This window comes from Brienomyrus brachyistius, chromosome 4 (genome assembly GCF_023856365.1).
Source record: "Brienomyrus brachyistius isolate T26 chromosome 4, BBRACH_0.4, whole genome shotgun sequence".
Taxonomy (NCBI): domain Eukaryota; kingdom Metazoa; phylum Chordata; class Actinopteri; order Osteoglossiformes; family Mormyridae; genus Brienomyrus; species Brienomyrus brachyistius.
In genome coordinates, this window is record NC_064536.1 from 16,979,987 (window position 1) to 17,007,610 (window position 27,624).

Sequence of the window (27,624 nt, forward strand, 5' to 3'; positions counted from 1 at the left end):
GGCCATTTGAGTACAATGAACTCATTGTCATGTTCAAGAAACCAGTCTGAGGTGATTCGAGCTTTATGACATGGTGCATTATCCTGCTGGAAGTAGCCATCAGAAGATGGGTACACTGTGGTCATAAAGGGATGGACATGGTCAGCAACAATACTCAGGTAGGCTGTGGCATTGCAACGATGATCAATTAGTACTAAGGGGCCCAAAGTGTGCCAAGAAAATGTCCCCCACACCATTACACCACCACCACCAGCCTGAACCGTTGATACAAGGCAGGATAGATCCATGCTATCATGTTGTTGACGCCAAATTCTGACCCTACCATCCGAATGTCGCAGCAGAAATCGAGACTCATCAGACCAGGCAACATTCTTTCTATCAGCTTGAACCACTCTGGCCATTCTCCTCTGACCTCTGGCATCAACAAGGCATTTTCGCCCACAGAACTGCCGCTCACTGGATGTTTTCCCTTTTTCGGACCATTCTCTGTAAACCCTAGAGATGGTTGTGCGTGACAATCCCAGAAGATCAGCAGTTTCTGCAATACTCAGACCAGCCCATATGGCACCAACAACCATGCCACGTTCAAAGTCACTTAAATCACCTTACTTCCCCATTCTGAAGCTCGGTTTGAACTGCAGCAGTTTGTCTTGACCATGTCAACATGCCTAAATGCATTGAGTTGCCACCATGTGATTGGCAGATCAGTAATTTGCGTCAACGAGCAGTTGGACAGGTGTGCCTAATAAAGTGGCCAGTGAGTGTAGGTTTCTACATGAGGCCGAGTAATCAAAGGGTCTCAGTGGTATTTTGGCGACCTCTGGCGGTGCAAAGTACGCACCACAACTACGAACACGTAAAAATCCAATGTCAATGATATAAGCTTTCAGTTTCCTGCAGGGAACAGTTTCATAACATTACTGATAAGAAACAAATTCACCATTACGTTAAACTCACTCCGATCACACGCAACAATTTTCTGCATAAATTTGTATAATCCTCTGTACACCGTCGCAAACACTTGGGTCAATTAGTTACTGGGGGGCTAGAAGCACGGCCGCGTAAATTACAGGGGGAATGGAGGGATTGTAACCCCCCTCCCCCAATAAATCAAAACTGGGTAATACATTCCCCCCCAAGGATCATTTTCCCCCCTAAATGAGTGGAGACCTCAAGCCCCCCCCCCGCACCGATGTTCAAACCAAAGTAACACTGAGAGGAGTTTCTAGCTAATGACAAGACCAGGGGTTGTGTCAAGTTCACCTGGGGCTTGAATTTACTTATTTACTTTGAAGGAAGTTTGGCATCTGGACTAAAATACTCGGCATCGGGTCTAAAATACTCGACATCGGGGCTAGGCTAAAAATACTTAAGGCTATAGCCCGAGTAATCGGACCTACCTGTAATGACACCCATGGTTACACCCTTGCCTACAACTGTAATCCAGCTATAATGTTCGCTAAATCAACTATCCTATACTCCTAGAATTAACCTACATAAACTGGTTCTTGGGTCTGCAAATGCTTAGCGCAAAACTAATGAACACTCAACCAATCAAAGAAGCCAAATCACACACGTTTAACTTAAAATTCAATGGCACATCCAACCAGATTTGTGCGATAGGCATTGAATGGCGTAAATTACAGAGTGCACTCATTTGCTTGAACATAGCATTAATTTAAACCTATACTTGATATAGGGTCGCGACTGAGTTGGCTTGGTAAAAATTGTGTCACGGTGCAAAAAAGGCTGAGAACCTCTGTGCTAAAGGAACTGCCTACTGCCCCCTTGTGGAGTTGATTCTTCAGCGTCCCCGAGGCTGTCCATAGTCCTCCAGGAGGCCTCGCGCAAAATGCAGGTTGGCACGTACGTGGTGATGGCACTCGCTGCCTGTCCCAACCCAGCTCCTTCACCGTGGGTGTTGTGAGGCGGAGATGAAGCTGACTGATGAACAATCGCCCACAGACTTACTCTCAAACACAGATGAACGGAGCTAATTGCATTACCCTGGCCAAACCCACTGTGGCTTCCAGCATAATGTACATTTCAAAGAGGATCAGTTGCGACAGTAATTGCAATGATATGTGATAATGTTTTTAGTCACAGGGAGGGGCCTGTGGGATGCGATGCACAACATTTTGCTCCATATATTGATAACATATCACACAACAATTACTGGGCAGCGATCTCTGACTAATATAATGACGGCTTTGGAACCCTAGTGATCGGAGAGCAACAATCAGATTGTCTGATATTTTCATATTAGAGTCAGTGGCAGAACAACTGCACACTGGGCCCTGGGGTAAAAATGAAGTATGCCCCCCCCCTTCAAAATTCACACTTAGGGCCTGCCTATGCCAGTTGCAGCAGTTGCCGATAACGAAATGTACGTCACCTTCAAATATCATACCCATCATGCACTGCAGAAGTTAGAAAATTCCACAAACATGCTTTTTTTAATTAAATACTCGCCTCGAAAACACAGTTTGACTACAAAACATTACAAACTATTACATTTCAAAATTGGTTTAAGTATTGTACCTAATATTTTTTTTGTGTTATAACTCCCGCCATAATGAGACTATATAAATATAACTGTGAGATATAAAAGTAGTATGTCACAGACTCTCCTGTGCAATGGTGTGAATGTCTTAATTCTCAGGGATGTTGCATATGTGTTAGATTGTGTGCAGCGGCAATAGCTAACGACCTTGAATCCTTTACCAAGGTAAAAACCATAAGCTGTAGGGATAAAATTTAACCTGGTTTTAATAATAACGATATGTAAGATAAGTGGGAAGTGAAGTTTGAGTGTTTTTTTTTTTAATTTGCTACAGGTTGGGGAGGCTTAGACGTGTCCTAAGGACATATGGGGGGGGTGCTTAAGAGGCGTCAGAGTGCAATTAAATACACCCGAACAACAGCTGGTCCTGAGTATGTCCCAGTGAAAATGACAAGCGGGACACCCCTGTTGTGAAGCACTACACCAGATGATATCTCCAATTATCACAAGAAGAATGAAATGACAAGCACACCTTTGGTTATGAGTAAAACTACCTTTATCCTGACAAAGCAATTAGTAAATTCAAGCCCATAATGTTTTCAAGTGATTCTCCGGGAAACATAGCTGCGTTTCTTTTCCCCTGCAGAGCTGCTCTCTCCACTGTGAAGGGTAATTATTAAGCATAAACAAAGCATAAACCTTAATGGTGAAATTACGTATTGTAATGCTTTATCACTAATAACTCCCCTGTATGCTAATTCTGAAAAAAATGTTACAATTTCAAAATGGGTTGGATTCTTTTTCGATTTAATTTGCTTCCCCGTTGAGTATGACATTATTCTTAATATAACTATGATGATCTTAATTATTTTTAGTTGTCTCCTATTACAATCCTGGCAAATCACTTTACTGTATTTTATTTCTTTTCAGGTCCTAAATAATTAGCTTTGATTGAACTAGTTAAGTGATTAAATAAATAGCATGATTAAGGCTGCGTAAATCTGACCATTAGCAAAGGTGTAATTGTTTCTCGAAGGAAGCTATTACACTGGGGGGGGCATGGTGGCTCAGTATATAGCACTATCGCTCGCATGGTTGTCGGTTCGAATCCCACCTTCACTCTGTGTATGGAGTTTGCATGTCCTCTCTGTCACACAGGCATTCTTGCATGATTGGGCTAACTGGTACCTCTCATGTGTGATGCACTGGAGGGCTGTCCAGGCTGTACCCCAGACTCATACTGCATGCTGCCTGGGGAGAGCCTGTACTGGACTCAAGTGCTTATGAATAAATGAATGTTCATAAATACTGAACAACAAAACTGATTGATCAGGAGCTAAACATGATCTATACTTATTTAGTTTTTCATTTGACCATTAATTAAATAAAGCTACTACTATCTTAATCCATCTGCTGACCATGTAACCCAGTCACCGGGGGTGTTTTTTTTTTACATAATTATTGATTAAAGTTATTAATTGCTTCATTTTAGAAGAAAACTTAAAGGCATTTTTTCTGAGCTTTAATTATTCTATCACCTGAAGTTTGCTGCCATAAATTGTGGGAGATGTAGTCTTTTCTACCTGGTAGTTCTTCAGCTATAGATTGGCTTAAAATGCCATGATCAATCAAACAAAATGTTGCCCTCACTTGTATATTGCTTTCATTTCTAATAGTGTGCATGCATTCGTGCTATTTCTATATTCGTAAACAGAGAATCCTCGGATCTTATAGAGCTTTGAAAAGTTGAACATGTAAGCGTCAGGCAATTTTACAATAAAAAAAAATGTGACAGATGTGCAAAACGTCATAAGAAAGCAGTTGTAGTGCATGTGAGCGCAATAAGAAAATGATCCACTAGGGGGAGCGTTCAGCATGTTTTGGAAGTGGAGGCATCATTGGATTTGGTGCTTCTGGGTCAAATGATGGTTAAAACAATACTACAAGGTCCCATTTAAACATTAGCATTCAAGAAATGTTGACTGTAATAATGATCTTTTTTGGGGCTATTTTGTTCACTCAGACATTTTCCATGAATCCCTATTATTATTATTATTGTTACCATTATTATTACTATTACTATTGTTCTTCTTCTCATTATTAATTATTATTATTATTATTATCATCATCCTGTAATGGGTTGGTGCCCCATCCTGGGTTGTTCCTTGCCTTGCACCTGTAGCCCCTCCAGGATAGGCTCCAGACCCCCTGCAACCCTGAACAGGACAAGCAGTTTCAGATGATATTATTGATAATGACAATGACAATCAATCAGTTAATTATTTATATTTTTGTGGCTGTGTTTTATTGGTGCATTCAGAATCTCAATTACATAAAGATAATAATTTAAAAAAATCAATGACTGCAATGTTACGCAAATTTGTCAAATACTGATTGTTGTGAAATATTACCCTTGTTCAGTATGAATTACCCCCCCCCCCAAATAAAATAAAATAAAAAAGAACAACTTTTAAATAAACTGACTGAAGAGACCTCAGTTCTACGTCTCTCTGCATGTCAAATTTACCACTGACACTAAGCGTGAACGTAGAGAATATTAGAAGGATGTTAATGTTAGCTTGGCGGTGGGGAGGGTGTCTTTGGGCCCGCGGTGTAAACTGAGGCTGCTTGGGTTACATTTTATTGACAATAACATTTTCTGAAGACAAATCTCCAGCAGTCTGATCCTGGGTTGTTCCCTGCCATGTGTTAGTGGCCTCCCAGTTTGGCTATTGACCCCCTGTGACCCTGAATCTGACAAGCTTGTTATAAAAGATGGATGGATGGATGGATGGATGAAAATGCCCAGCAATCATTTAGCATATAATATGCTTAAATTTTGAGTTTGATTCACGTATAATTGACTATTATTTAATTGTGTGATTTAACACACCACTGTAAAGCGCCTTGGGGCGACTCTGTTGTGTAAAGTGCTACATAGAAATAAATTGAATTTAAGACATAAAAAAGCCACTTCCTTAACTAAACATTCACTAAGATCCACATAATTTGGTTGAGATGTCTATTAAATAGCAAATCCGTATATTTCAATTTAATTGTATTATCTCCCATATAATAAGGGTTGTGCTGTAATTCATTCATTTTCGGTTAAACATATCTACCATGTGATTTTCTCATCTATTCCTATCAACAGCTAATTTGTGTAATTGCTTCAATTTACGTCAAATATATACAGTAAATTCCGGGTAAGAACGTAACAGACATATTCAAGAAGAATGTTTAACAATGGCACAATACATTTGCAGTCTTTTTCTATTCAATTAGTGCTGACAATGGAAACCAAATTCAATTAGCCCATCCTTAGACTTCCCCATTGAGCACTTTTTTCATTGGCTGCTACATCAGACCAAAACGAACAGCAGTCACACACTTTGTTCCTGCTGTTACATAAAAGTCATGGGAGATACTCTGGGCCTTGTCCCGTCTGTTATCTATGATGGCAGCCCGCCATTAGAGGCCAATGCGTTATATAACCCGAGTGTGGCTCCAGCCTCCCTCAAACATTTGGGAAAAAAACTGACCTACAAATTAAGTGGTGTGTGTTTTAGGAACACAGACCCAAGGACTTTACATACAACGCCGTTTAATTCTGTTAACGGCACTAAAAATAACACAAGAGATTAATCCGCGGGTGGAAAAATAACCACTAAAACACACCGGAGAGAGACTTCAGGTGAGAAAAACGCAGCACAAGTCAAAATCAAGGCAGTAAAACAAAATAGTCAAGTTTGTATCTAAAAATAAAGATTATGAAAACAAAGGTAAATGCACTGGGGCCACACACAGCGATCCAGTTATCCCTGCATCCATCTTCCAAGCGCTCAGCCAGTACAAAAGCAGAGAGTTTGGAGCCCATCCCAGGCAGGATGCAGCACACGACACACGACAAGGCAGGCAGACACCCAGGGTGGGATGGCAGTCCAGTGCTGGACAAACACACACACACACACACACAGACAGATATATTCATATCTTTGTAGGGACTCTCCATTCAATTCTATGGGAAAAACCCTAATCCCAACACGATGACCTTAACCCCTATCCAGCCCTAACCTTAACCATAAGTAACCAAACAAAACACTTTTAGCATTTTTAGTTCTTTTATTCTAATTGCAGTCACATATTTTTTTCAAAAATGTCCCCACAAGGTCAAAATGACAGGATTTTGTCACATTATGGGGACCACAACATACACATGCCCCTCCCCCTCCCCCTCCCCCACACACCCCCCATCACACACTTTGGTCAATTTTGTGTTTTTCCTTCCACCTTCTCATCCAGCACGGGGGTACAGTGAGCCAGTGATCCTGATGCAGACATCCAGCATGACGTGGTATTATAAGCGACCGCATATCACCTAGGACAAAAAACAAAGTAAAAAAAAAACATTTCTTCTCTTTTCCAAGGGTTTTTTAATTCTTTGATTTGGCACCTGCAATGATGTAACAGTCATTCTCATTTAATAATGCTGGCTTGATCAATTTTCTAACTTTGTCGGAAGTGCACATGACAGACGGTTACCTGCCAATACAGAGGGTCTGATCCATCCGTCTTTCATCCCTGCCTGCTTCGTTAGCCTGGAGCATATCCTGGAAAGCACAGGGCACGCCGCTTGCGAACTCTCCCTCAGAAAACGAAGCGGACAAAACAACTTGCACTGAATGTTTTCCGGTGTAACATAAAATGTAACTCGGCTCAAAGCTTCTATACGTGTATTTGACCTATTATGAGGTGTATGGAAAGCGGGCCTGCTGAAAAGCGCCGCATTCAGTGCTACTGTTACAATGGGCCTAATCAAGCGAGTGGGGCTGATATTAGAGCTGGCCGTGTAACCCGATCCTCAATTGACTCGGGAGCAGTGAAGACGCTGCTCTGGCCACAGGCCGCTCTCCCCGAGCCCCACTGCAGGAAAAAGAGACAGAGCGGCTGTCATGGACCGAGGTCATGTTGAACTTTTTGTTTTGGGTACAGCTGGGGACGATCGCTACGGTATTAATTTGTCTTAAACCAGATAGGCATAGCAGGGCGGATGCGTCGCCGCCAGCTATATCCCTCCCTAAACAGCCCCCTCGATGTAGTCCGAAGGGTTTTCTCAGGTTGTCGAGTTCGGCGATTCAGTTTAAGCATGACTTTAAACGAGCCACTTACATCTGATCCCCTCAATTTAGACGTTCTTATAAATAAATGCAATACGTGCTTTGTTTCTATTAAGTTATATCCCATTGGCTCTTACTAGGCGTTAAATGTTCAGCATGTATAATTACATTCTCGGGAAATGATGCTTCTCTTCAAAGCAGTTTAGTATTAAAAATAAATCGTGCCGAGAACACGCCAGATTCTTTCGCTGCACATAGACATTTGGCCTGGTGTTTGTTAAAACAGCAAATATATACAGTATTTAACAACTTAAGAAGTCCCGGCCCTGTCTTCCGTCTAATAAACCGTGTAACACGAGCACTATGAAGAGATGTATTTGAATCCATTTAATTAAACGGACCAATATTCTTTTTTCTGGGTTAATGTGTATGAAGTTGTAATAAAGAGAATAATGTATGAGTTTCTAATGACTATTCCGAACGCTTTTTTCTACGGCAAGGGGGGAAACAAAGGAATTGAATTATTAATAATTATGCAAGCTAATTTAATTTCTAGCAATGGTCTGGCAATATTTACATAAACTGCTGTTGTGCTGATTATTTAAAGTCTATTCTCGTTGCACTGTTCACATTTTAGCTGAAGCCCAGCGACTTAGACCATTTCTCTATTTACACGATTATATAGTCTACACACCTCAGGCAATTAGATTTCCCTTCTTCGTTTTTACACCAGGCTGTATTAGGGTCCGCGGGTGGTGTAGTGGTTAAGGTACAGATTAAAGGTGCATCTCCAAAGGGATGCCGTGATTATTTATGTTCCAGCAAAGAGCCCATATCACAGAAGGCGGAACGACCCCAATCGCGCCATTGAAACCTCAGCTCAATAAATACGTTAATTATAAAGTCGTGCTGTATAGGGTAATACGGACGAAAACACCAGGTAATGAAGTAAATATCACCGAAATGGACTGGTCACAATGCTTTATGCTAGTGAACAGCAGGGAAGACAATTATACGGCGGCCCTTATTAAAAACACACGGCATTTAACCACGGTGCCGAACGCAAGCATGAAACGCATGTTAATCATGGTCAGTCGTTTATGATCAGCCAACAGGGAATTTATAGATACTACATTAATGTGTTGCCACTATTAAGTAAAGTAAGGCAAAGATTTATAGGATTTGTACAGTAAAAAACCCAAATATCTGAATATGGGCGGCTGAGAAAGTTTCAAACCCTACTTGGGGATTGCAATACACTCATCAGGCTATGATCTTAATACTGTTAAAACAGATGTTCGTGAGGTTCAATGTAACCTTGGAGAATTACGAATATGTTATGGGGAAAATACAATGACGCCCTGTTTGCAGGTAAAGACTGTTCAAATTAACACAGCATAATTAGCTGATCTGTACGTTTTCCTGGCGTTGTAAGATGCGTGCAACCATGCAACATGGAAAATACAACTTTAGCAATAAAACATGTCCTATGCTGTGTTTTGAAATACTAGTTGGCTGAAGGTACGATATTTTCAAGGGCATTTAATCAGCATATGCAACACATCCAGCGGAGTAAAAGCGACCGGTGTGTTAGATGCTGTTCAGAATCTTTTTTCCTTGATCGCAACGTGGTCATCTAGGTGCATTACGATCGCACGACAAGAAGACTAATGTAATGCCAATTATTTGTCATGAAATGTAAGATACAATGAAATGCGCTCCACCGATATAGAGGCTCGTAAACTATAGCGTCCCTGTCCCTTTAAAGACTCAGACAAAACGCCCATATGATCCCAGAGCTCCAATCACCAGTTTCTTCTGCAAAGGCAGTCTCTGCATTTTTGTCTTTTTCTAAACGCTAACATGGCGAAAAAAGGACTGATGTGAAGAATAAAAGAGACGTAAGAAATGTGAAAATACAGCATTAAGCATTTTAATGGAGAGGAGAAGTCCGATACAGAAGAAGGGGAATAGGGACTCCTTCGCAAGAGAAAACCTTGGATCAAAATGGTAGAGCGCTGCATTTTTTTGCCTGTTTATTTTCTTTTACCTTTTGATCTTTGCAAATTTGGGCTAGTTAGGCCTTTGAAACTTACCTGAAATGATCTTCGGGATGTTATTGCATGCATCAGCGTTGCGCGACAGCGGACGTTTCAGTTTTCGCGATGCATATGCGGTTAAACCATGAAGTTCACAACTTGCATTGAGCGGAGACGTAGATACTAACGTGTGATTGATGACTAGGATGTGAGATCAGGTCTGTCGGCGTTGTTGCAAAGAGTTAAATTCCTTCATGATGGGATGCTCAAGCTAAGGTCGTGACCTGTGCATTTTTTGTGCGGATCGGTCAAACTTAGCTAATGTTTTTTTTTTTCTTCTCTCGATCTCTGCCGTTATATATTTGTCTACGTTGTGTTCTTTCTTAATACTTTAAATTATTGCAAAGAATTTAAACTTGAGCAGATTTTTCCCCCTTCACCGTTACTTGTTGAAAGACACTTGGGCGCAGAGATGCACATATACATGTATATACGTTTTTGAGATGTTACTAGGAGGAGGTCATTGTTAAATATACACCTGGTACTACTGCTGCCTGTCATCGGAGTTCATTTAAAGGGCCACGGTGACGCGGCGGCTCCTGGCATTTGCTGCGTCTGAGCGGCGCTCCATCGCAACAATGTGTCAGATTACGGAGCGCCGCCGGCTGGAGCGGGGCGGGCACGTCTCCGCGCTCCCGTGCGCCGGTTTGAAGATGCCACCGCTGCCTTCTTTATATAAATTCCCTAAAAATTAAAATAACCCACTTGACGCGTGTGGCTTTAATCTTTTAATGCAATAAATAAGTATTTTTTCCTACACTTCACTGAAAAATAATCTTTATTGTGCAAAGCCACACTAATATCAGAAGTCTGAATGGCTGAAAATACTTATTCTAGTGGATTTTTAATCTTTCTCACGTTCATTTTTACCCCTACATCCAGCAGTTGGGCTCCTTACTTTATAGTGGAAAATATAGTCTGTTACTGTAGTTTTGGCGCGATCGTTAATCGTTATGAACCTTTCCTGCCTTTACATGTCAGTTCAGTTTCAGTATAACACACTTGTCTGAATTATCCCCTGTGACTTATCTGTGGTTGGATTTATTGTCTGGAACCTTTGCTGCTTGTAAGATGCCATTTACAGTACGACCGAAGGCCGGCTTTGGTGGTGCCGGAGGGCCGCGTTCCGCGTGCACTGCAGCATGGTGGCTAACCGCATACTGGCCGGCAGCTTTTTCGCAGTAGCTGAGGTGTGAAAATGTGCTATTATGTTGGTGTAGCAGTTTGCGTTGGCTTCGCTGGAGATAAAGTATGAGTCAGATTTCATGTCTAAGTTAACAGCTGTTTCTCTGATAACGCACAAAATCGTCATATTTAGCCGTTCATTAATCTCCTGTTGACCTTTTGGCACCAACCTTGATGTGGCTGATAACCACAGGAAAACCCAAAACAAGTATGTAAATAGTTTAAGGAGCTAACACACCTGGATCACCTGTTTAAGCATGGGACTTGGATCAGTTTTAAGTCCACCACTTAATGGCAACTGTTTAATGTTATGCTGTGTGTCAGTGAGCCTTTTAAAACCTTCTGTTTTTGTAAATAGTTACTGTGCCTCGCCGGCTATATAAAAGCTAGATCTTCTTGTGAGACTCGTCTTTCAGTCAGTCGGACAAGGTTTGATTTTAAGTTCTTTTACTTTTTGTGTGTGTTAGGCGTCAGGATAAGGGTAAAGGGTTGGGACCCTATTAACATAGACTATTTTCACCTGATCTCTGGGATTAGGAAGGGGTTTGCTTCATAGACGTGATTGTTGTAGAATAGAGTTATGGTTTCCCATTTGCTACAACAGTAGCCCTAAGCAAAGTGATTCAATCGTCCCCCATTTGGAATGCTAATCAGGTGACACTGTGTTTGCCAAAACCAATTTATAGCATGAGAATGGCAGGGCACATCAAAGAGAGCACTGTTCTGTGTGCGCGCGCCTCGAGAAACGACAGAGAATCAGGCTGCTCTTTTATCTCTCATTATCGATCCTTTCATAATAGAGCTGGGAAGCCTCGTTGAGGTAGATGTGCCCATTCAGAAATGGGATAATTTAGTAATATGTTTTAACGAGGTTCATTTTTAAATCCCGCTGCCTCGCCGTGAAGGAAGCTGGACGAGCGAGGTCAACCCGGGACAGCTCGACGCAAAGAATTTTGCAGCTGGGTGGCGTAACAGAATAATCCGGAATCCCATTCACATCTGGAGCTGTTAATATGTGGGTCATTTGTGAGCTAGAGAAAGCTTGGCAATCGGCGTTATTTTTTAGGAGCTGATCCGTGCGGATATTGTGCCTCCTAACGCTGTAGACCAGAAAGGGTCCTTTTCATTTTCTAAGTAACCAATCAGCTGTTCCATAGCTTACCTAGTCCTCCATGCAGTCAGTTAAGGTGAACACTGTATCGGTCTATTTCAGTCTAATGCAACTGCAAGTGTGTGTATGCAGTGAATTTTAGGCATCTTTTGAGAAAATCGTAGTATTTCCTCTCACGTGATAAACAGTGTTGAATACTGTGGTTTCTCTTTTATGAAAACAGATGTTTTTCTTTCGGTCTGAATGCAGTGTTTTTTTTGCCGTTTTGAAATGGTCCACAGCGATTGAGCTTTTAAGGAGCTGGTTTGAGACTCGTACTGTAAATTTGATCCTGAAAGGAGCCCCTTCATTATGGAAAAAGGCAACGTAAATGTGTTCCAGTTTGTGAGGTTTCTTCCTATCTAGCCACCAGTTGCTGGTTTCTCTCCTGCCACTTATTGTCAGTTTATTCCATAGATTTTATTTCAGCAGTTAATTCTGATCGAGGGTGACCAACTCCTTGTTCATTTTTTAACATTTCTGTTCGATCTATAATGAAAAATAGCAGATACTTCTTTTCAGTGACAGCAGCCTTTTATAGAAGTAGTTGAGAATCCGTTGTCAATTAACGGTACAAATGAAGGGTCCGTCTCGGAACTTCAACCAGCTGACCTGCTATCAACGGACCTTTGGCTGGCTTCCAGTTTCTTATGGGGGCTGTCTCTGCTGCGCATGTTTCGTGGCATATTTTAATGCTTTGTTTTGTAGGAAATGGAAGAAGCTATACAGATAATTAACTAGTAATTGGACCGGTTAAATCAGGCTAATGAGTTCTATCAGCAGATGCACAGCCCAAGTTTTACAGCCTTGGGTTAGACATTATAGAGTGGAAATTATTTTTATTGATTGTCCAAAACAATTTCACTGTGAGTTTTCTGTAGTGTGTCCAAGGTGATATTTTCTTATGCAGAAAAGTGACTGGGCCTTTACTATCGCTGTGGCAGGTCGTGGGATACTGGACCATTGCATGTGCTATTATTCCCAACTATCAATACTTTTTAAAATCTTAACCAAAAACTTTTTCTTTCTTTCTTTCTTTTCTTTCTTTCTTTCTTTCTTTCTTTCTTTCTTTCTTTCTTTCTTTCTTTCTTTGTGTAATGTTCTCCAATGATGGATGGATGGATGGAAGAATGTAATTAATTATTTGGCCTAAATCCTTGTTTTTACAGTCAACACATCTTTGTTACATTTATTTACATTACAATGATTCGAACAGGAAGTCGGGCAAATGCTAAAGACAAATTAAAAAAAAAAAATGTCATTCAGTGCTCCAATGATCACTTAATTAAGTCTTTAAAGTATATTTTTTAATAGCCTAAATTGCTTGGGCCGTCAAATTACATTTGAAGTTCATGGAACAAAGGTTTGATTCAGAAACACTTTTCGTCTCTATTTGTTTGGAAGGGCTTCCGATGGAATCACGCAGTGCAGATTTTTTTTTGTTTGACGAGGTGGCAATCGCCAGATGGGAAAGATAGGTGCATTAAACGAAACAAACAAAAAAAACTTCCCCTGTAAAACTTTTTGCATCCATCATCCGATGCTAGATCCTTCCAAATGTATCGTGTTTAGCTTGAGCAATAGTTTTGTTTTCCGATCCGGTTCCTGTTAACATCTTTGTAGGCTGAATATCTGGAGATCAAAACAAAAAAAAGATTTTAGATACCGGCATATTCTTTGAGCTTTCTCTTGTTTGCATGCCCCTAAGTTTCCAATGAATTTGTGGTGTTAGACTCATTTACTCATTCATCCATTTACCTAAGCTGTGATGATGTTTACTGGGAACTGCATGGTTTATGGAAGCTTGATAAAGTGCAAACTGCTTATTGGTTGCCCTGTAGCATCATGCTTCTGTGGTTGCAGTTAGATTCCTCCTCCTGGCTCTGTGTGTGTGTGTGTGTGTGTATGTGTGTGTGTGCACGCACCCGTGCCATGAATACAGTGGCAGACATCCCACCTTAGGCATATTGATGTCAGGGGGGCGGATGAGGGACAACGGGGGGGGGGCTGGGTAGGCTGTATGGCGGATGTACCGTATACCACAATATTTTCATTTGGCCCCTCAGCCCCCGTTCAGTAAATTTTATCAGGTTAATAACAGAATGGTGTTGCTTTTTTTAAATCACCGCGAAAATACCACACACCGCGGTATATTGTCTGAATAGAATGGTGGTATTAAGAAGAGGGAACGGCAGATTTCCGGGTCATACTCTGGTGTCAGGGAGATGTTATCAGTTCGCAGGGGACTTTTGTAAGTTCCGCAGGAGGTGGGACGTTTGCAGTGGAACGGTGTTCCACTCAGTGTCTCTCAAACCCTGTTTTTTTTTTTTTTTTTTGGATTAATCGCATTTTTGTTTGTTTGTTTGTTTTTATTGGCTGATAGAATCGTTAGTCTGATTGAAATTTGAAAATCAAACCGTGTCAGATGAATAAAATAAGTTGGAATAAATCCTTCCATATTAAAATTGTTATTCGAGTTCAAGATGTTGCTCAATGTCTATTTCTGTAATCGTCTTTCCGTGGATGCCACGATTTTAGCATGTGGGCAGTTGCAGACGGATTTGTTTTCATACAAATGTGTCGCTGGGGCGCCCAGTTGTTGTCAGTGTTTGTCTTGGCTGGGATGCAGTGTCAAGTGTGTCGGAGTCGGGTTCAAAACGCAGGATCTCAAACCTATTGTTTGTTGTTTGAGGATCAAGGAAGAAAAAAATCACAATATGTGTCTCTGATTAATGTTGTGGGGGGGTAACTGGGGGTCCTCCGCTTCAGGTCCAAAATGTTGTCCTGTGTTGCTCATCACTCCTTGGCCAGGAAAAGATCTCTAATCTTTAGTTGTGCTGTGTATTTTTGTCAGGGTGCCTAAAACATTAGCTCAGAGACCTAAATAAACATAGGAAGTCACGTTGTTTTAAGTTAAAACTTCGACTTATGTATCTGCAGCATGTAATTAAATCTTTTTTTCTGCCAATGAGAGAATGCGTGCAGATTTTCTCAAAAAATTGTTTAATTTGATAATGATTATTTGTTTTAATCTAAATTCCTAAAGTGTTGTAAGTGAACTGCAGGTATTTTGCATTTATATATTGGAAAATAACAAGGAATTTGTGGTTTGCAATGTGTTCCTCGTAGATTATAGCCGAAGGGTGTGTGTGTGTGTGTGTGTGTGTGTGTGTGTGTGTGTGTGTGTGTGTGTGGGTGGGCTGCTCTCGTTGCCTTCCTTCACACGACACCAGTCTATCCGAATTGTTGATCCGCATCGCTAACAGCTTCCAAAGCCAATTCCCTGGCTGTGCTCACAGGCCGGACATCCTTGAGATTTCCGCTAACGAGGAGAGCAGCCCAGTCCATGACTGTAGGCACATCTCCGCTTTTCACCTCCCGCAACTTGTTCTGGACCGTGGGGTCAGCTGGTGGAGAAGGGCAGGTCAAGCTGAAGATCGGGCAAGCTGTTTCCGGCCTTGTGGACTGCAAAATGACCACGTTCCGCCCCCTTGTGTGTCGGTGCTCTTCCTATCGCTGATTCTCCCGTCCGTTGGGTTGTCCGATGCGGTCGAATCGGCCCATGTGCTTTTTCAGTGCTAAAGTGACGGACAGCTACAAGAGGCAGAACTGCTTCCATTACTAGGTTCTGTGCTGCGGATTGTATAGCCGAGTGTTTTCATTAAAGTAACATTCAGCGATAAAGGAAACTTCCCTTATTCTGCCTCGTTTTAACAATCCTGCAGAGTGGACGCCACCTCTGACTAAGACTGATTGTTTCTCCCTTGGAGAGCAAACCTTTCGGTGTTTTATTCTATATATATATAATTTAAAAGCCGAAATAAAACAGTGACATATTTTTCCCCTCTCACTTGAAACATATGTGTGCTGTTTACCACTGTCCGAATTAAGCCATAACTCCTGCATTGTTCTTGAGCTAGAGAGGACAGAATGAACTTTGTTTCATCTGGTCTTATATTCTGTTGTGTCAGAGAAGTCTGAAAATATCTCGTTGTAGCATTTGTGTGTGAAGTTTGCCCTACTTCAGATTTATCTGAATGGCCTTTGGATATTCCTGCTTTTATTCTTACTTGAGCCTGGGTAGCCTGGAAGAGCAGAAGTGCCGTCCCCCACGGGCAGGAGATTTATTCAAGTTTTCATTTAAAACGAGGGCAAGAGGGGGTTGTGATTTTTATTGGATGACTAGACGTAAAACAAAACAGGTGCGGGCCTGCTTCTCCCCCCCCCCTCCATTATTTAATTGCTCATTTGATATGTATATAAAATGAGTTACAGCATTTTTCACTTTCAGTTTTTCTGAGATTTTACTGAGAAGGGGGAGGTGGGATTAGGTCTTCCTTCAGGGTGCAACAAAAGGTCCATTTGAAGGAATGAATGGGGAACCTGGACCCAGAACACTACCCAGTTATTCTCCAAAACTGTGGATGCACCGGGACGGAGTGAAGAGGAGTAATATATGTAGTTCACCTTCAGATCCCACAGCGGACGCAGTGCGTTTTTTTGACAATACAAATTCAGTGCCTCGTTGAACGGAGGGTATTGCAGACTAATTTTCATAAATTATGACAAAATGTGTGTTTGCTCATTCTGTTCTGAATTGATATCCGTCTTCCTCTGTGGACAAGCAGACATTTTGATGCATGAAAAAGTGATTTTTTTTTTTCTTCTTAATTTTTTTCGGCTGGCAAATGCTTGCCATCAGACTCCTGCCGCATTTCCAAAGTACAGATGGCTGTTTATAGGCAGGGTGAACAGATTATATTTTATGATGAAATCAAGTTTTGACCAGTTCATATTACGGGGCCTGTGCCAGCAGTGGACTCGCCTTGCGTAGCCTTCCACTGACACCTCAGCCTCCCCCCTCATAACCATTCGGCAGAGCTTGCAGTGTTGATCTGATCTTAGTGTAAATGGATCAAGGTTAATGTTTCTCTGTGGTTTATTTTCAGCAGCAAACAGTGGTAGATGCCTACACTCTGAGCGTTGTGTTTGGACCAGCGACTCTGAGGAATAATATGTTGCCCCACAATTTTTCTACGTACGGTGTGTGTTTTGTTTTTCTGACCATCTCGAGACTCGTCAATATTTGCGGCACTTCAGTTACAAAACTTGATGGAGAAATGTTACGCTGGAAATTAATGGCGGTGGTGGAGTTATAGCTGTTGTGTTTCCAGCGGTGGTTAGGGGTGAGAGCATTGCGAAGTGTAGACACTCTCTCCTCCGGGACCTGTTCCTTCACTGGGCTGCGATGCGTCAAACCACCGTCGTCTCGGGGTCCAGCCAGGTTCCCGGTACCACGCTTCTTTCATGCGATTTGCTATTGCAGCCCTTTATGCTGAATCTTCTTCGTTTTCTGATTTTTTTAAAAAAAAAAATTCTCTTTTCTCAGTGGGGTCTTCGACGTGCTATCAGTAATAATTACAAAAGCACATAAATTTGGTGCTTATTGACTTTTGTTTAATCCTAAATTATTTCTTGTGCTTTCGACTCCCTTGCATCGAGTCGTTCTGATTGGACAACAATTTTCTGCTACTGTGGTTTCCATGAAAGTAATTATTGCAACAGAGGATGAACAGCCTGTGGTACAGACACACACGGCGCGTTTCAAGAGAAGACGGGGTGGATGTGGTCTTTATTTTAACCTTGAAGCAATACACCTCGCTTTTCTGGCAAATCTTCCTGCTTGCCCTTTGCCGCAGTTTATGACTGACAAACAGCACTAAATGAATTAAATTACCAAAAATGAATCGTTAATGAGGTGTGCAGCGGATTTCAGTCACGTAAAAGGATGGCGTTGCATAAATTGAAAGTGTTAGTCGCGCAGTGACACCTTTCCCGGGTGACGTTGTGTAATGAAATGAGATTCGGTGCCTGGTGCAACCCTGAGTTGCCTTCACAAGGAAAGGGGCGGTTGCCAGTTGCTCAGTTGCTGACACGCAAAGCATAGTGGCTTAAATGTCATAAATTGAGCTTCCACTGCTCCCCAATAACCAAAGGTGGAGGCTTCAGGTCCAGAGAATTCAAATCCAGCCCAGGATTTGGTTTCAACCAACCAGTTGGATATAAAGAGTCATAGACACAGAGGACTCAACTGGTTGGTTGAAACCAAATCCTGGGCTGGATTTCTACTCTCTGGACCTGAAATCTCCACCTCTGCCAATAACCAACCAAGCCAGCATGCAGCCGCAGATGAAGTATGTCTGTCGCTGATCAGATTACTGGCCCAAATGTACAGGTCAGGAGGTGCTGCGGAGGATGAGAACATAGCTTGAACTTGAAGGTAGTGGTGCCTCAGGGAGTAAGGACATGACCTCAAAGCTGACGGTCGCCGGTCGCAGGAGACACCTGCAGCCAATCTTACTTTTAAAGGGCTCAAAGATGTGATCATCTGGAAGACAGGTGAGCTGCTCAGACCATCATGCATTGCTGATGACGACGTCTCTCCATTTCGAACCTCCTTCCCTGACATCTCTGGCCTTATCATAAGTGCAGTCCGATTTCCCCATTCTTACCCTTTATTTGCGAAATGTAAGGATAGTACGTGAAACGTAATATACATGAATCTGAATTTCCTGTGGTCTGCAGAGGACGAGGTTGATAGAAAGGTTAGAGTGATTCATTATAGATCTGATGAGAGGAGATGCTGGTTGGTTTCCAAGAGCTTCCAGAGGAGTTGAGTCAGATTTACTTCAGGACATAGTATTCACTTTAGTGACTAAATGAAGCCAAATCTTATTTGCCTCAAAGTAAGACAAATGACGGTTTGACTAAAATAACCGGGGCCATCGCCTCTTGGCATTGTTATGAGGCAGCAACTTCGGACAGAATTTTTCAGGTCCATGAAGATTTAGAAGAAAATTTAAGCGATTTAGGTTATTTTCCGGCAGGGAGTGGTTGGATTAGGATTGGCCTGGCAAGTTGTGGTCGCACCCATTGGCTTTGAAACATGTTTTAAAGGTTCAAGATTCATTATTTGTCATATACATGGTTATACAAGTACAACATGTAGTGAAATGTACGAAAATTTCCTGAACGAAAATCAAAAATAGAATTAAGACAAGTCAACAAGTTAAAAATCTTACAATAAATTAAAGTAAGGAAAAGAAATTTTATATATATATATATATATATATATATATATATATATATATATATATAGAGAGAGAGAGAGAGAGAGAAGTTGTTCCAATATAGAAAATAATGGGGTTTAAACTGTCTATGTTTAAGCTCGGGATGTTTACGTTGGTTGTTATTAGTTCCCCTTCAGCCTGTTTTGTGAGTCGCTCTTAGGTTCTGCCTCCTCGTACCATCGTGGCACCAGTTTGTCTCTGAGGTTCTGTGACTGTTCGCTCAGGACGGTTAAATCGTGCATTGACTGCCTCGACACCCTCCCCACATATGCTGTCCGGCTGTTCGTTTACGAGAAGCTCCGGACTGTGGAGGACCTCTGCTTCTGCTGGAACTTCTTGTGATTATTGCGCACTGGGCTGAATGTGTTTCCTTGCGCTGCCATGACGATGCGGAGGGCATCAGGCAACAGATCTCCCGAGCCAAGCGGACCTGATACATCGTATCACACAGTTGTCTGCATGCTAGTTCCACATTAGCGGCGTGCTAATCAAAAGATACTTAGATAGCTGCTTATTCTGACTGGGGGTATAGTTAGCAGCTGGACTTTTCTTAACACTTGTGCAGAGACGACATACCTTTTGTGTTTTTTTTTTTTCCACATCAATAAAGGATTGTACATGCTATTGATATGGTCGTAACTTGTAGTGAGTAATATTCACTTTTCAGCCTATTCGCAGGCTGCTTTTTAAATAACGTTATTTTTGAAGGTTTTGATAACAGTAATTTGAGACGTGTGAATGTTTGACCTATCATAGTCTTTTCCCCTCGCGTCTTTCTTGGCGGATCTCCGGTCCTCCCTCCGTATTCCGTTCACTCCGTAGAGCCGGCACACCCAGACTTCAGCTGGACTCGGGAAATATGTCGTCCGCTTTAGGTCTGCAGCGTCCGCGGCCAAACAGGGCTCCAGTCCAGACTGGGCTGCTGTTTCACTCAGCCGGTTTTACGTTGCTAATATTTCCCCAGTGCCTCCCCTCCCCCCACCCCTTTCATCCTCCTTTATACTGACTTTGACTGGGAGTCACGGGGGGGGTGGGGGGGGGGCCTGCGCGCCGGTCAAAATGCCCTACATTATTCGCATATTTGTTATCAAGAGATGAGTCCAGTGGTAGGCAGAGTGAAAAAGGCAATGTAGCTCCGTGCCTTTGTGATGGCCGCCATGGTGAAGGGGGGCGGGGTTTGTTTCCTTAATTAGTTTTTCCTTGAAATGATCTTTGTGTCGTTTGTGTGATGGGAACGTGCCAGGTAACAAGAGTGTTGTTTTGTGCTGTGGGTTGGAAAGGCGTCTCAGGAAGGCTTGGGGATGGTGTGGGGGTGGGGGGGGGGAATCCGAGCTGCCAGTGTTAACTGTAATACAATCTTGTGGTGGGCAGCGGTGCCAAGTACAGAGAACAACTTGAGTTCACCAAGGCCTGGCAGCCGGTGTTATGTGAAAGGTGTGACCTACAGTACTTGCTGTATTTGGCTCTGAGCAAGTTGAAGATGATTGAATTTTAATCAAGTCCCGTTTTTTTTTTCTTTTTTTGTCGAAGGTCCTTCTGCTTCTCCATTAATTGCTTTTCAAGAAAAAAAAAAAGACACTTAAACATCACTTAATTCTTGAGCTGCAAATGATGAGCGCTGTCCTAAACATTTTTATGACTCTTACGCAGCCATTCTGCAGAGCCTGTTTCCATAAATCACACAGATTTAATGCTGCGTTTTTTTTCCCACCCAATAATTTCTTATAATTAGCTTCTCGTTCGTAAAAAACCACCGAGGTCCAATCTGACCAATATGGCACTTTTTGTAATGGGGCAAAGAAATCGATCAGCAGATAGAGATCGAATGGCTAGTTTTTGAGGTTTATCAGTTAACCTTTTTGAACATCAGCAAAGTACGCATGTAAAGTCAAGTACAGCTAGATATTACTCTTAATTCAGACAATTCTTATAAAGGAGACAGGCTAAGGAGCTGTTGCAGCCTGCATGATGTGCAGTTTATGAATCTAGCAGCCTTTCTGTCAGGAAGTTTGTGTTCAGCACTTGTGTCTGATTTCCCACAAATAACAATACCCAAAGCACAGAAAGCCAGGTCATGTGACTTGCATTGTCACTTGGCATTTTTAAGCGAAAGCCTTATTCATTTTTTGAAAGCTCTCAACAGTAGAACATAGCTTTTCTAGGGCCGGTGAGGCAGGCCCATTTTCAGTTCTGGTACTGCAGATTCTTATTTTCTGGATCAGTGTTTCCCAACCTTGGTCCTTGGGGACCCAAACAGTCCACATTTTTGCTCCCTCCCAGCTCCCTGCCGGACAGTCCACATTTTTGCTCCCTGCCAGACAGTCCACATTTTTGCTCCCTCCCAGCTCCCTGACAGACAGTCCACATTTTGCTCCCTCCCAGCTCCCTGCCAGACAGTCCACATTTTTGCTCCCTCCCAGCTCCCTGCCAGACAGTCCACATTTTTGCTCCCTCCCAGCTCCCTGCCAGACAGTCCACATTTTTGCATGAGCTGTCTGGGGGTCTCCCAGGAGAAGTTTGGGAAATGCTGCTCTAGATCCTTAAACACGGCACTCCCTGCTGGCCACATTGTGAGGTCACCTTACCTTTTTGAGTATTGTAGAAGTGTAGCCAAGTTTTTAACATTCCCCTTCAAAGCTTATAAAATATTTAGTACTCAACAGCTCCGCCTGTTGAGAAGAGACAGTACTGAAAATCATCAGCCTTTTACGCATCAGGATTAAAGTGCTTGTTAATCACAGGTGAAGCCGTACAAAAAAACTCGGTGCAAAGCACGGGATGTCTTTGCGTTTCTGTTTGACGACTTGGTGAGTGAGGCTTGCCAGCAGTCACGTTATTCAAAGACTTAATAGGTTAAACCATTAGAGACCAAGCTAAATGAATGCATTTGCATTCATTAAGGGCGTCCTCATCCGTTGTTCCATAAGAGCCGGTCACCTGGCTGGATTAACATATAAATGATTGACCTCTCATATCTCACATGCACAGCTCAGCCAGTCCGGTGTCATTTACCAGTTTGTCCATATGCTTCTGATGAGTTTGTGGCCAGGACCATGCAGCTGATAACAGGGTCAAAAAATTTGTAACGGTTCCATCCACCACCAGCCCCCGGAACCTTGGCTCATTGGAGTTGTACTTAAACAAAAAAATGTTTAAGTACAACTAGAGGAGGCAGGACCAACCAATCAGATGTCTTGTTCCTGCCTCTTCTAGTTGCTTGGACCCACCTCCTCTACAATCTGATTGGCTATCTGTCTAAACCAATCATTCTTCCTTCTGCCTTCTGAACATTTTTCTGTAAGTAAAACTCCCACATGCGAAACCTTGTCCAGTAGAATAATCTGCAGTCTTCAGACCATGGCTCCAGATATGAGGTCCCGGATCTGCTCCGTATTTTGTGTGGTCTGTACCATCTCTTAATTCAGTCAGCATGATAGGGCTTATAACTCTCTCCCTATGGGATCGAGGCTTTAATTACACAGAAGGCAAGCTCACGGTTTAGTTTGACTTCTGTGAGTCTTTTTGCCTGCTCAGACTGCCTGTTTTCCAAAATCTCAAGGTGCTGCACTCACTTCTGCAAAATCCGGACAGGTGAGTGGTGCTAGGCTAGAAAATCCCCTTTGGTTCCCAGTGAGGGGCTGATCAAGAAGGTGTCTGGAGTTGATTGGCAGAAAAGTCCATTTTGTGATCCATTAATATTTATGAGCTGAACGTTACGTTTGACTTCAAAGTCTGCTGAAAGTAGCCAATTTAATCAGTCAGACTTTGAGGTTGGCCGTCTTGCATTTCCGGCGAATGTTATCAATGTTAGCTGGGTGTTCTTGGGTATATGGAAGGCTTCGGCTAATAACAGCCGCGGCTGGGAGGATTGCTGCAGTTTTTGGTCATTTGGGGCGCATAAGGGCGTTCATTGGCAGGCGAAGGTTCCTTATACAGGCTGACCTGAGCTGAATTAAGTTGGAACAAGAAAAAAAAAAAAAAAAAACATGAAAAACAGAGAATATTGTATATTCCAGTGCTTATGTGGGTAAATTATGTAGGTTATTTGGAATTTTTAAAAATCTACTGATGAACATTGATATTAAGCAATAATTGTTGAAGCCAAATGCTGCTGGCAGGTTTGTTTGTAATTCTCGTTGTGTACACTGGGCGGCGCATGTCATTAATTGGGTCATACAGGTATATAGGCAGTCAATGGGAATGTTATGGCTGGGTGTTAGTCCTCGAATGGGCAAAGGATATTTGACCGCTACGCTATTGTTGTTGCCGCCGCTGCGTTTCGTACTGTGATGCCACGCCATGGTTCCTGTGGATGAGCTTCGCTTGGTAGGATAAATGGATCACTTGTTTGTAACCGAAGACCAGGCTCATTTCTGAAACAGTGGCATGTCTATAGCGTGTAACATCAGTGAGATTAATAACATCTAAGTCTATGGCACGTCAGCCAGGTCATTCCTGGGGCCAAAGCACCTCAGTAGTTTAGTTAGACCAAACTCCTATAAAATAATAATAATAGAAGATACACTATATGTGCAAAAGTATTGGGTCATCTGGCCATTACACCTATAGGAACTTTTATGACGTCCCATTCTAAACCCATAGGCATCAGTATGGAGTTGGTCCCCCGTTTGCAGCTACTGTATAACAGCTGCCACTCTTCTGGGAAGGCTTTCCACAACATTTTGGAATGTGTCTCTGAGAATTTTTCCAGAACAATCATCCAGAGGAACATTTGTGAGGTCAGGTACCAATACCGGACATGAAGCCCTGGCTCGCAATCTCTGTTCTAGTTCATCCCAATGGTGTTCGAAGGGGTTGAGGTCAGGGCTCTGTGTGGGCCAGTCATGCTCTTCCACACCAAACTCACCCAACCACATTTTCATGGACCCTGCTTTGTTCACTGGGGTACAGTCTTGCTGGAACAGAAAAGGGCCTTCCTGAACTGTTCCCACAAAGTTGGAAGCATAGAATTGTCCAAAATGTCTTTGTATGCTGAACCATTAAGCATATCCCCTTCACTGGAACTAAGGGATCTAGCCCAACCCCTGAAAAACACCCCCATACCATTATCCCTCCTCCACCAAACTTCACAGTTGGCACAATGCAGTCAGACAGGTAATGTTCTCCAGGAATTCACCAAACCTAGACTTTTCCATCAGACATGGAAGTGTGATTCATCATTCCACAGAACACATTTCCACTTCTCCAGAGTCCAGTGGTGATGTGATTTACACCACCCCATCTAACACTTGGAATTACACTTGGTGATGTGAGGCTTGCATGCAGCTGCTTGGCCATGGAAGCCCATTCCACGAAGCTCTCGGCCCACAGTTTTTGTGCTGGAGTTTATGCCAGAGGAAGTTTGGAACTCTGCAGTAATCGAGTCATGAGAGTGCTGTTGACTTTTACACACTATGCTCCTCAGCACTCGACAACCCCGCTCTGTTACTTGACGTTTTCTGCCACTTCATGATTGAGTTTTTACTGTTCCTAAACGCTCCCACTTTGCAGTGATGCCATTTACAATTGACTGTGGAATATCTATCAAGGAAGAAGTTTCATAAACTGACTTATTGTAAAGGTGGCATCCTATGACAGAACCATGCTTGAATTCACCTGGCTCTTCAGAATGACCCATTCTTTCACAAATGTTTGTAAACCTGACTGCATGGCTAGGTGCTTGATTTTATACACCTACAGCAATAGATCTGAATGAAACATTGGAATTGAAAGATTGAGAAGAGTGTCCCAAAACGTTTGTCCATTTAGTGTATTTCTAATCGCCATCGCTGTCATTACAGCATATAATTGATCATTGTAGTTGTTGGATGTTCTATCTCAATGTGGTTTCAATGAGCATCTGTTAAGCTGCTCTGTGTTCTTCACTGGCTGTATTCTTTTGTATCATTTTATGGAATTGTCCTTCAGAGTTTGTAATCTTCAGGCATTTTGGAAGCTAGGTCTGAAAACTTCTCTTAAATATCTCCCAAAGATCAGCACTTTCAGAATGGAGTTTGAAGAAAAATGACACTGCGCAGTGTCAGCTGTCCGCATCGTCTTTATCGTCTTACAGGCAGGTACATTCCTCTTTCCTCAAGGCACTTCGCTTGAGTCCCGACTTGCGGTCCGTGAGGTCTCTTGGCTTGTAGCAGCAGTGACATCAAGATCAGACGCACTTAACTTCTGAGGTGTGTGCACCCCGGCCTCTATATGCTGCTTTTACCCCATAGAAAGTGGAAGATAATCGGGGGGGGGGGGGGGGGGGAGCTCAAGGGAAGGAAAGTGATATCAAATTAATGCCTTTCAGGTTGTTGCTGTGATCGCGAAATATTAAGTACAGCCGTGGAAAAAATTGAGACCACAGTTTTTGTTTCACTCATTTCTCAACTTATGAGTGTGCGTCTGTGAATAATATGTATTTTTATTTTAATTTTTTTTTTTTTTTTTTTGCAAACTGCAGCCTGGCTCTTCCCTGCTTCTCATTGATGAAGCGCTGCTCCTTTGCTTTATGGCACAGTCCTGCTTCTAGGAGCCTGATATGAACTGTCCTAGCAGTGCACTTCACGCCTGAACTTAATGCTTCCCATTCCTTCGGAAGGTCACTTCATGTCATCCTACGATTCATGAGGAATTGCTGTATAAGTAAACATTCATCTCTGGCATTAGAAAGTCGTTTCTGCCCTCGACCTCTACCCAGTGTCTCCTGCTTCACCTTCTTCCTGTGTACTGCTGTCTTAGAAATATGGAACCTGTAAGCAGCCTGCTTCTCAGCGTAGCCTTCTGCCAGCAAAACCACAATTAATCCAGGATTAAGAATGCAGATGTATTTAAAAATACAGAGTGGTCTCCTAATTTTTTCCGCGTCTGTACATTGTGCAGCCATGCATCTGGTTAACAAGCTGTCCCAGGTCTCTCATTTTCCTTATATGCCTTATAACTTATAAGAAATAAAACAACACATTGCACACAAAAGCATTCTTCCTCAGTTGCCAGTTCCCAGTTTCTTGGAAGTTTCCATTTTTTTGTTTGGTATTTCAGTCTTTGTGAAGCAATGACAAACCCACCCATATTCTATCAACCTGTCAGAATATTTATTTCCCCTTGAAACCACTATGTCCATTAATGGTATAAAGCTAGCTATATACTTCAGACGACATTGGCAGAATCAATGTCATTTTGACAGTATGACATGACATAATGCTTAATTACCACAGTGACGTCTGTGCAGGATGCCTGAGGTAAACTTTTTTTTTTTTTTTTTTATTCCAATACCCACCATGATTGGCCCACCCGCTGCCCATGATTGGCTGACATAAATGTGACACCACAGGATTGGTCAGCGGGACCGGCAGGCCTTGTACCACACCACAAATATTGTAGGTTAATATGTATGTTTGTGGATGGTGGTGCAGTGGTTAGCACTGTTGCCTCACACCGCTGGGACCTGGGTTCGAGTCTCCGCCTGGGTCACATGTGTGCGGAGTTTGCATGTCCATGTCGTCGTGGGGTTTCCTCCGGGTACTCCGGTTTCCCCCCCACAGTCCAAAAACATGCTGAGGCTAATTGGAGTTGCTAAATTGCCCATAGGTGTGCATGTGTGAGTGAATGGTGTGTGAGTGTGCCCTGCGATGGGCTGGCCCCCAATCCTGGGTTGTTCCCTTCCTCGTGCCCATTGCTTCCGGGATAGGCTCCGGACCCCCCGCGACCCAGTAGGATAAGCGGTTTGGAATATGGATGGATGGATGGATGTATGTTTGTGTATTCCTGTTAATAGTAAATGCATTTTTTTCCATTAGCGTGAGTATCTTGAAAATTGTTGGCTTCCTTGTCTGTGCCACTGCTAGTATTAAACCAATAGTGGCTGTTAATAAAGAGAGCAACTTACATTTTAAACAAGCTGTCGTCTCCTTTATTAAAATGACTCACACACTTGCCACCATATGTTCACTTGCCTTGCCTTGTTCTTCGGTATTGAAAACATTCAGCGCCTCCTAGGGTTGTGCCAAGACGTGTAATGGATGAGAGGCCAGCGGCGTTTTTTACGCGACATGTTATTCCTGTCGAGGTTCATTCGATTTCGTTTGGGCCGGATGTTGTTTGAAGTATGTGGCCACCTTAAGACTTAGTTTGGTGGTTGGTGGATCAGAGCATGGCCATGGTCCTCTCAGACACATATATCAGGCCTCCCAGCAAATGGGGAGATGCAGTAATGCTACTGCCCTCTAATCAGGATGTTGAGCTACGGGGGTTGGGGGGGGGGGGGGGGGCTACTGGCATGTGCTTCATTGGGCTTAATGGGCTCTGTTTAGCCCTAAGTGAAAGCTGGAGCTCTGTACAGCAGTGTAATTAAACACGGTGCTTCGTGGAGTAAATCGCTCAAGTTTGCTTCATGGCGGGATGGGAGAGCTGCTTGGGAAAATGAGGACGGGCTTGTGTGACC

The 27,624-nt window shown here is 42.7% G+C and overlaps 1 protein-coding gene and 1 long non-coding RNA gene across 2 annotated transcripts in view; one reads left to right on the top strand and one right to left on the bottom strand.

Moving 5' to 3' along the window:
• Positions 1 to 6,750: 6,750 nt before the first annotated feature.
• Positions 6,751 to 10,185, bottom strand: LOC125739823 (uncharacterized). Its single transcript, XR_007397321.1, has 3 exons — positions 9,717 to 10,185; positions 7,046 to 7,113; positions 6,751 to 6,881 (listed from the first exon to the last, which is right to left on the bottom strand). It is a non-coding gene; the product is annotated as an uncharacterized LOC125739823 (long non-coding RNA).
• Positions 9,412 to 27,624, top strand: part of zbtb47a (zinc finger and BTB domain containing 47a) — a 34,523-nt gene continuing 16,310 nt past the window's right edge. Inside the window, exon 1 of the mRNA XM_049010279.1 lies at positions 9,412 to 9,630. Within this exon, the coding sequence (XP_048866236.1) occupies positions 9,628 to 9,630 (3 nt within the window). The 5' untranslated portion in view covers positions 9,412 to 9,627. The remainder of the gene's footprint in view (positions 9,631 to 27,624) is intronic.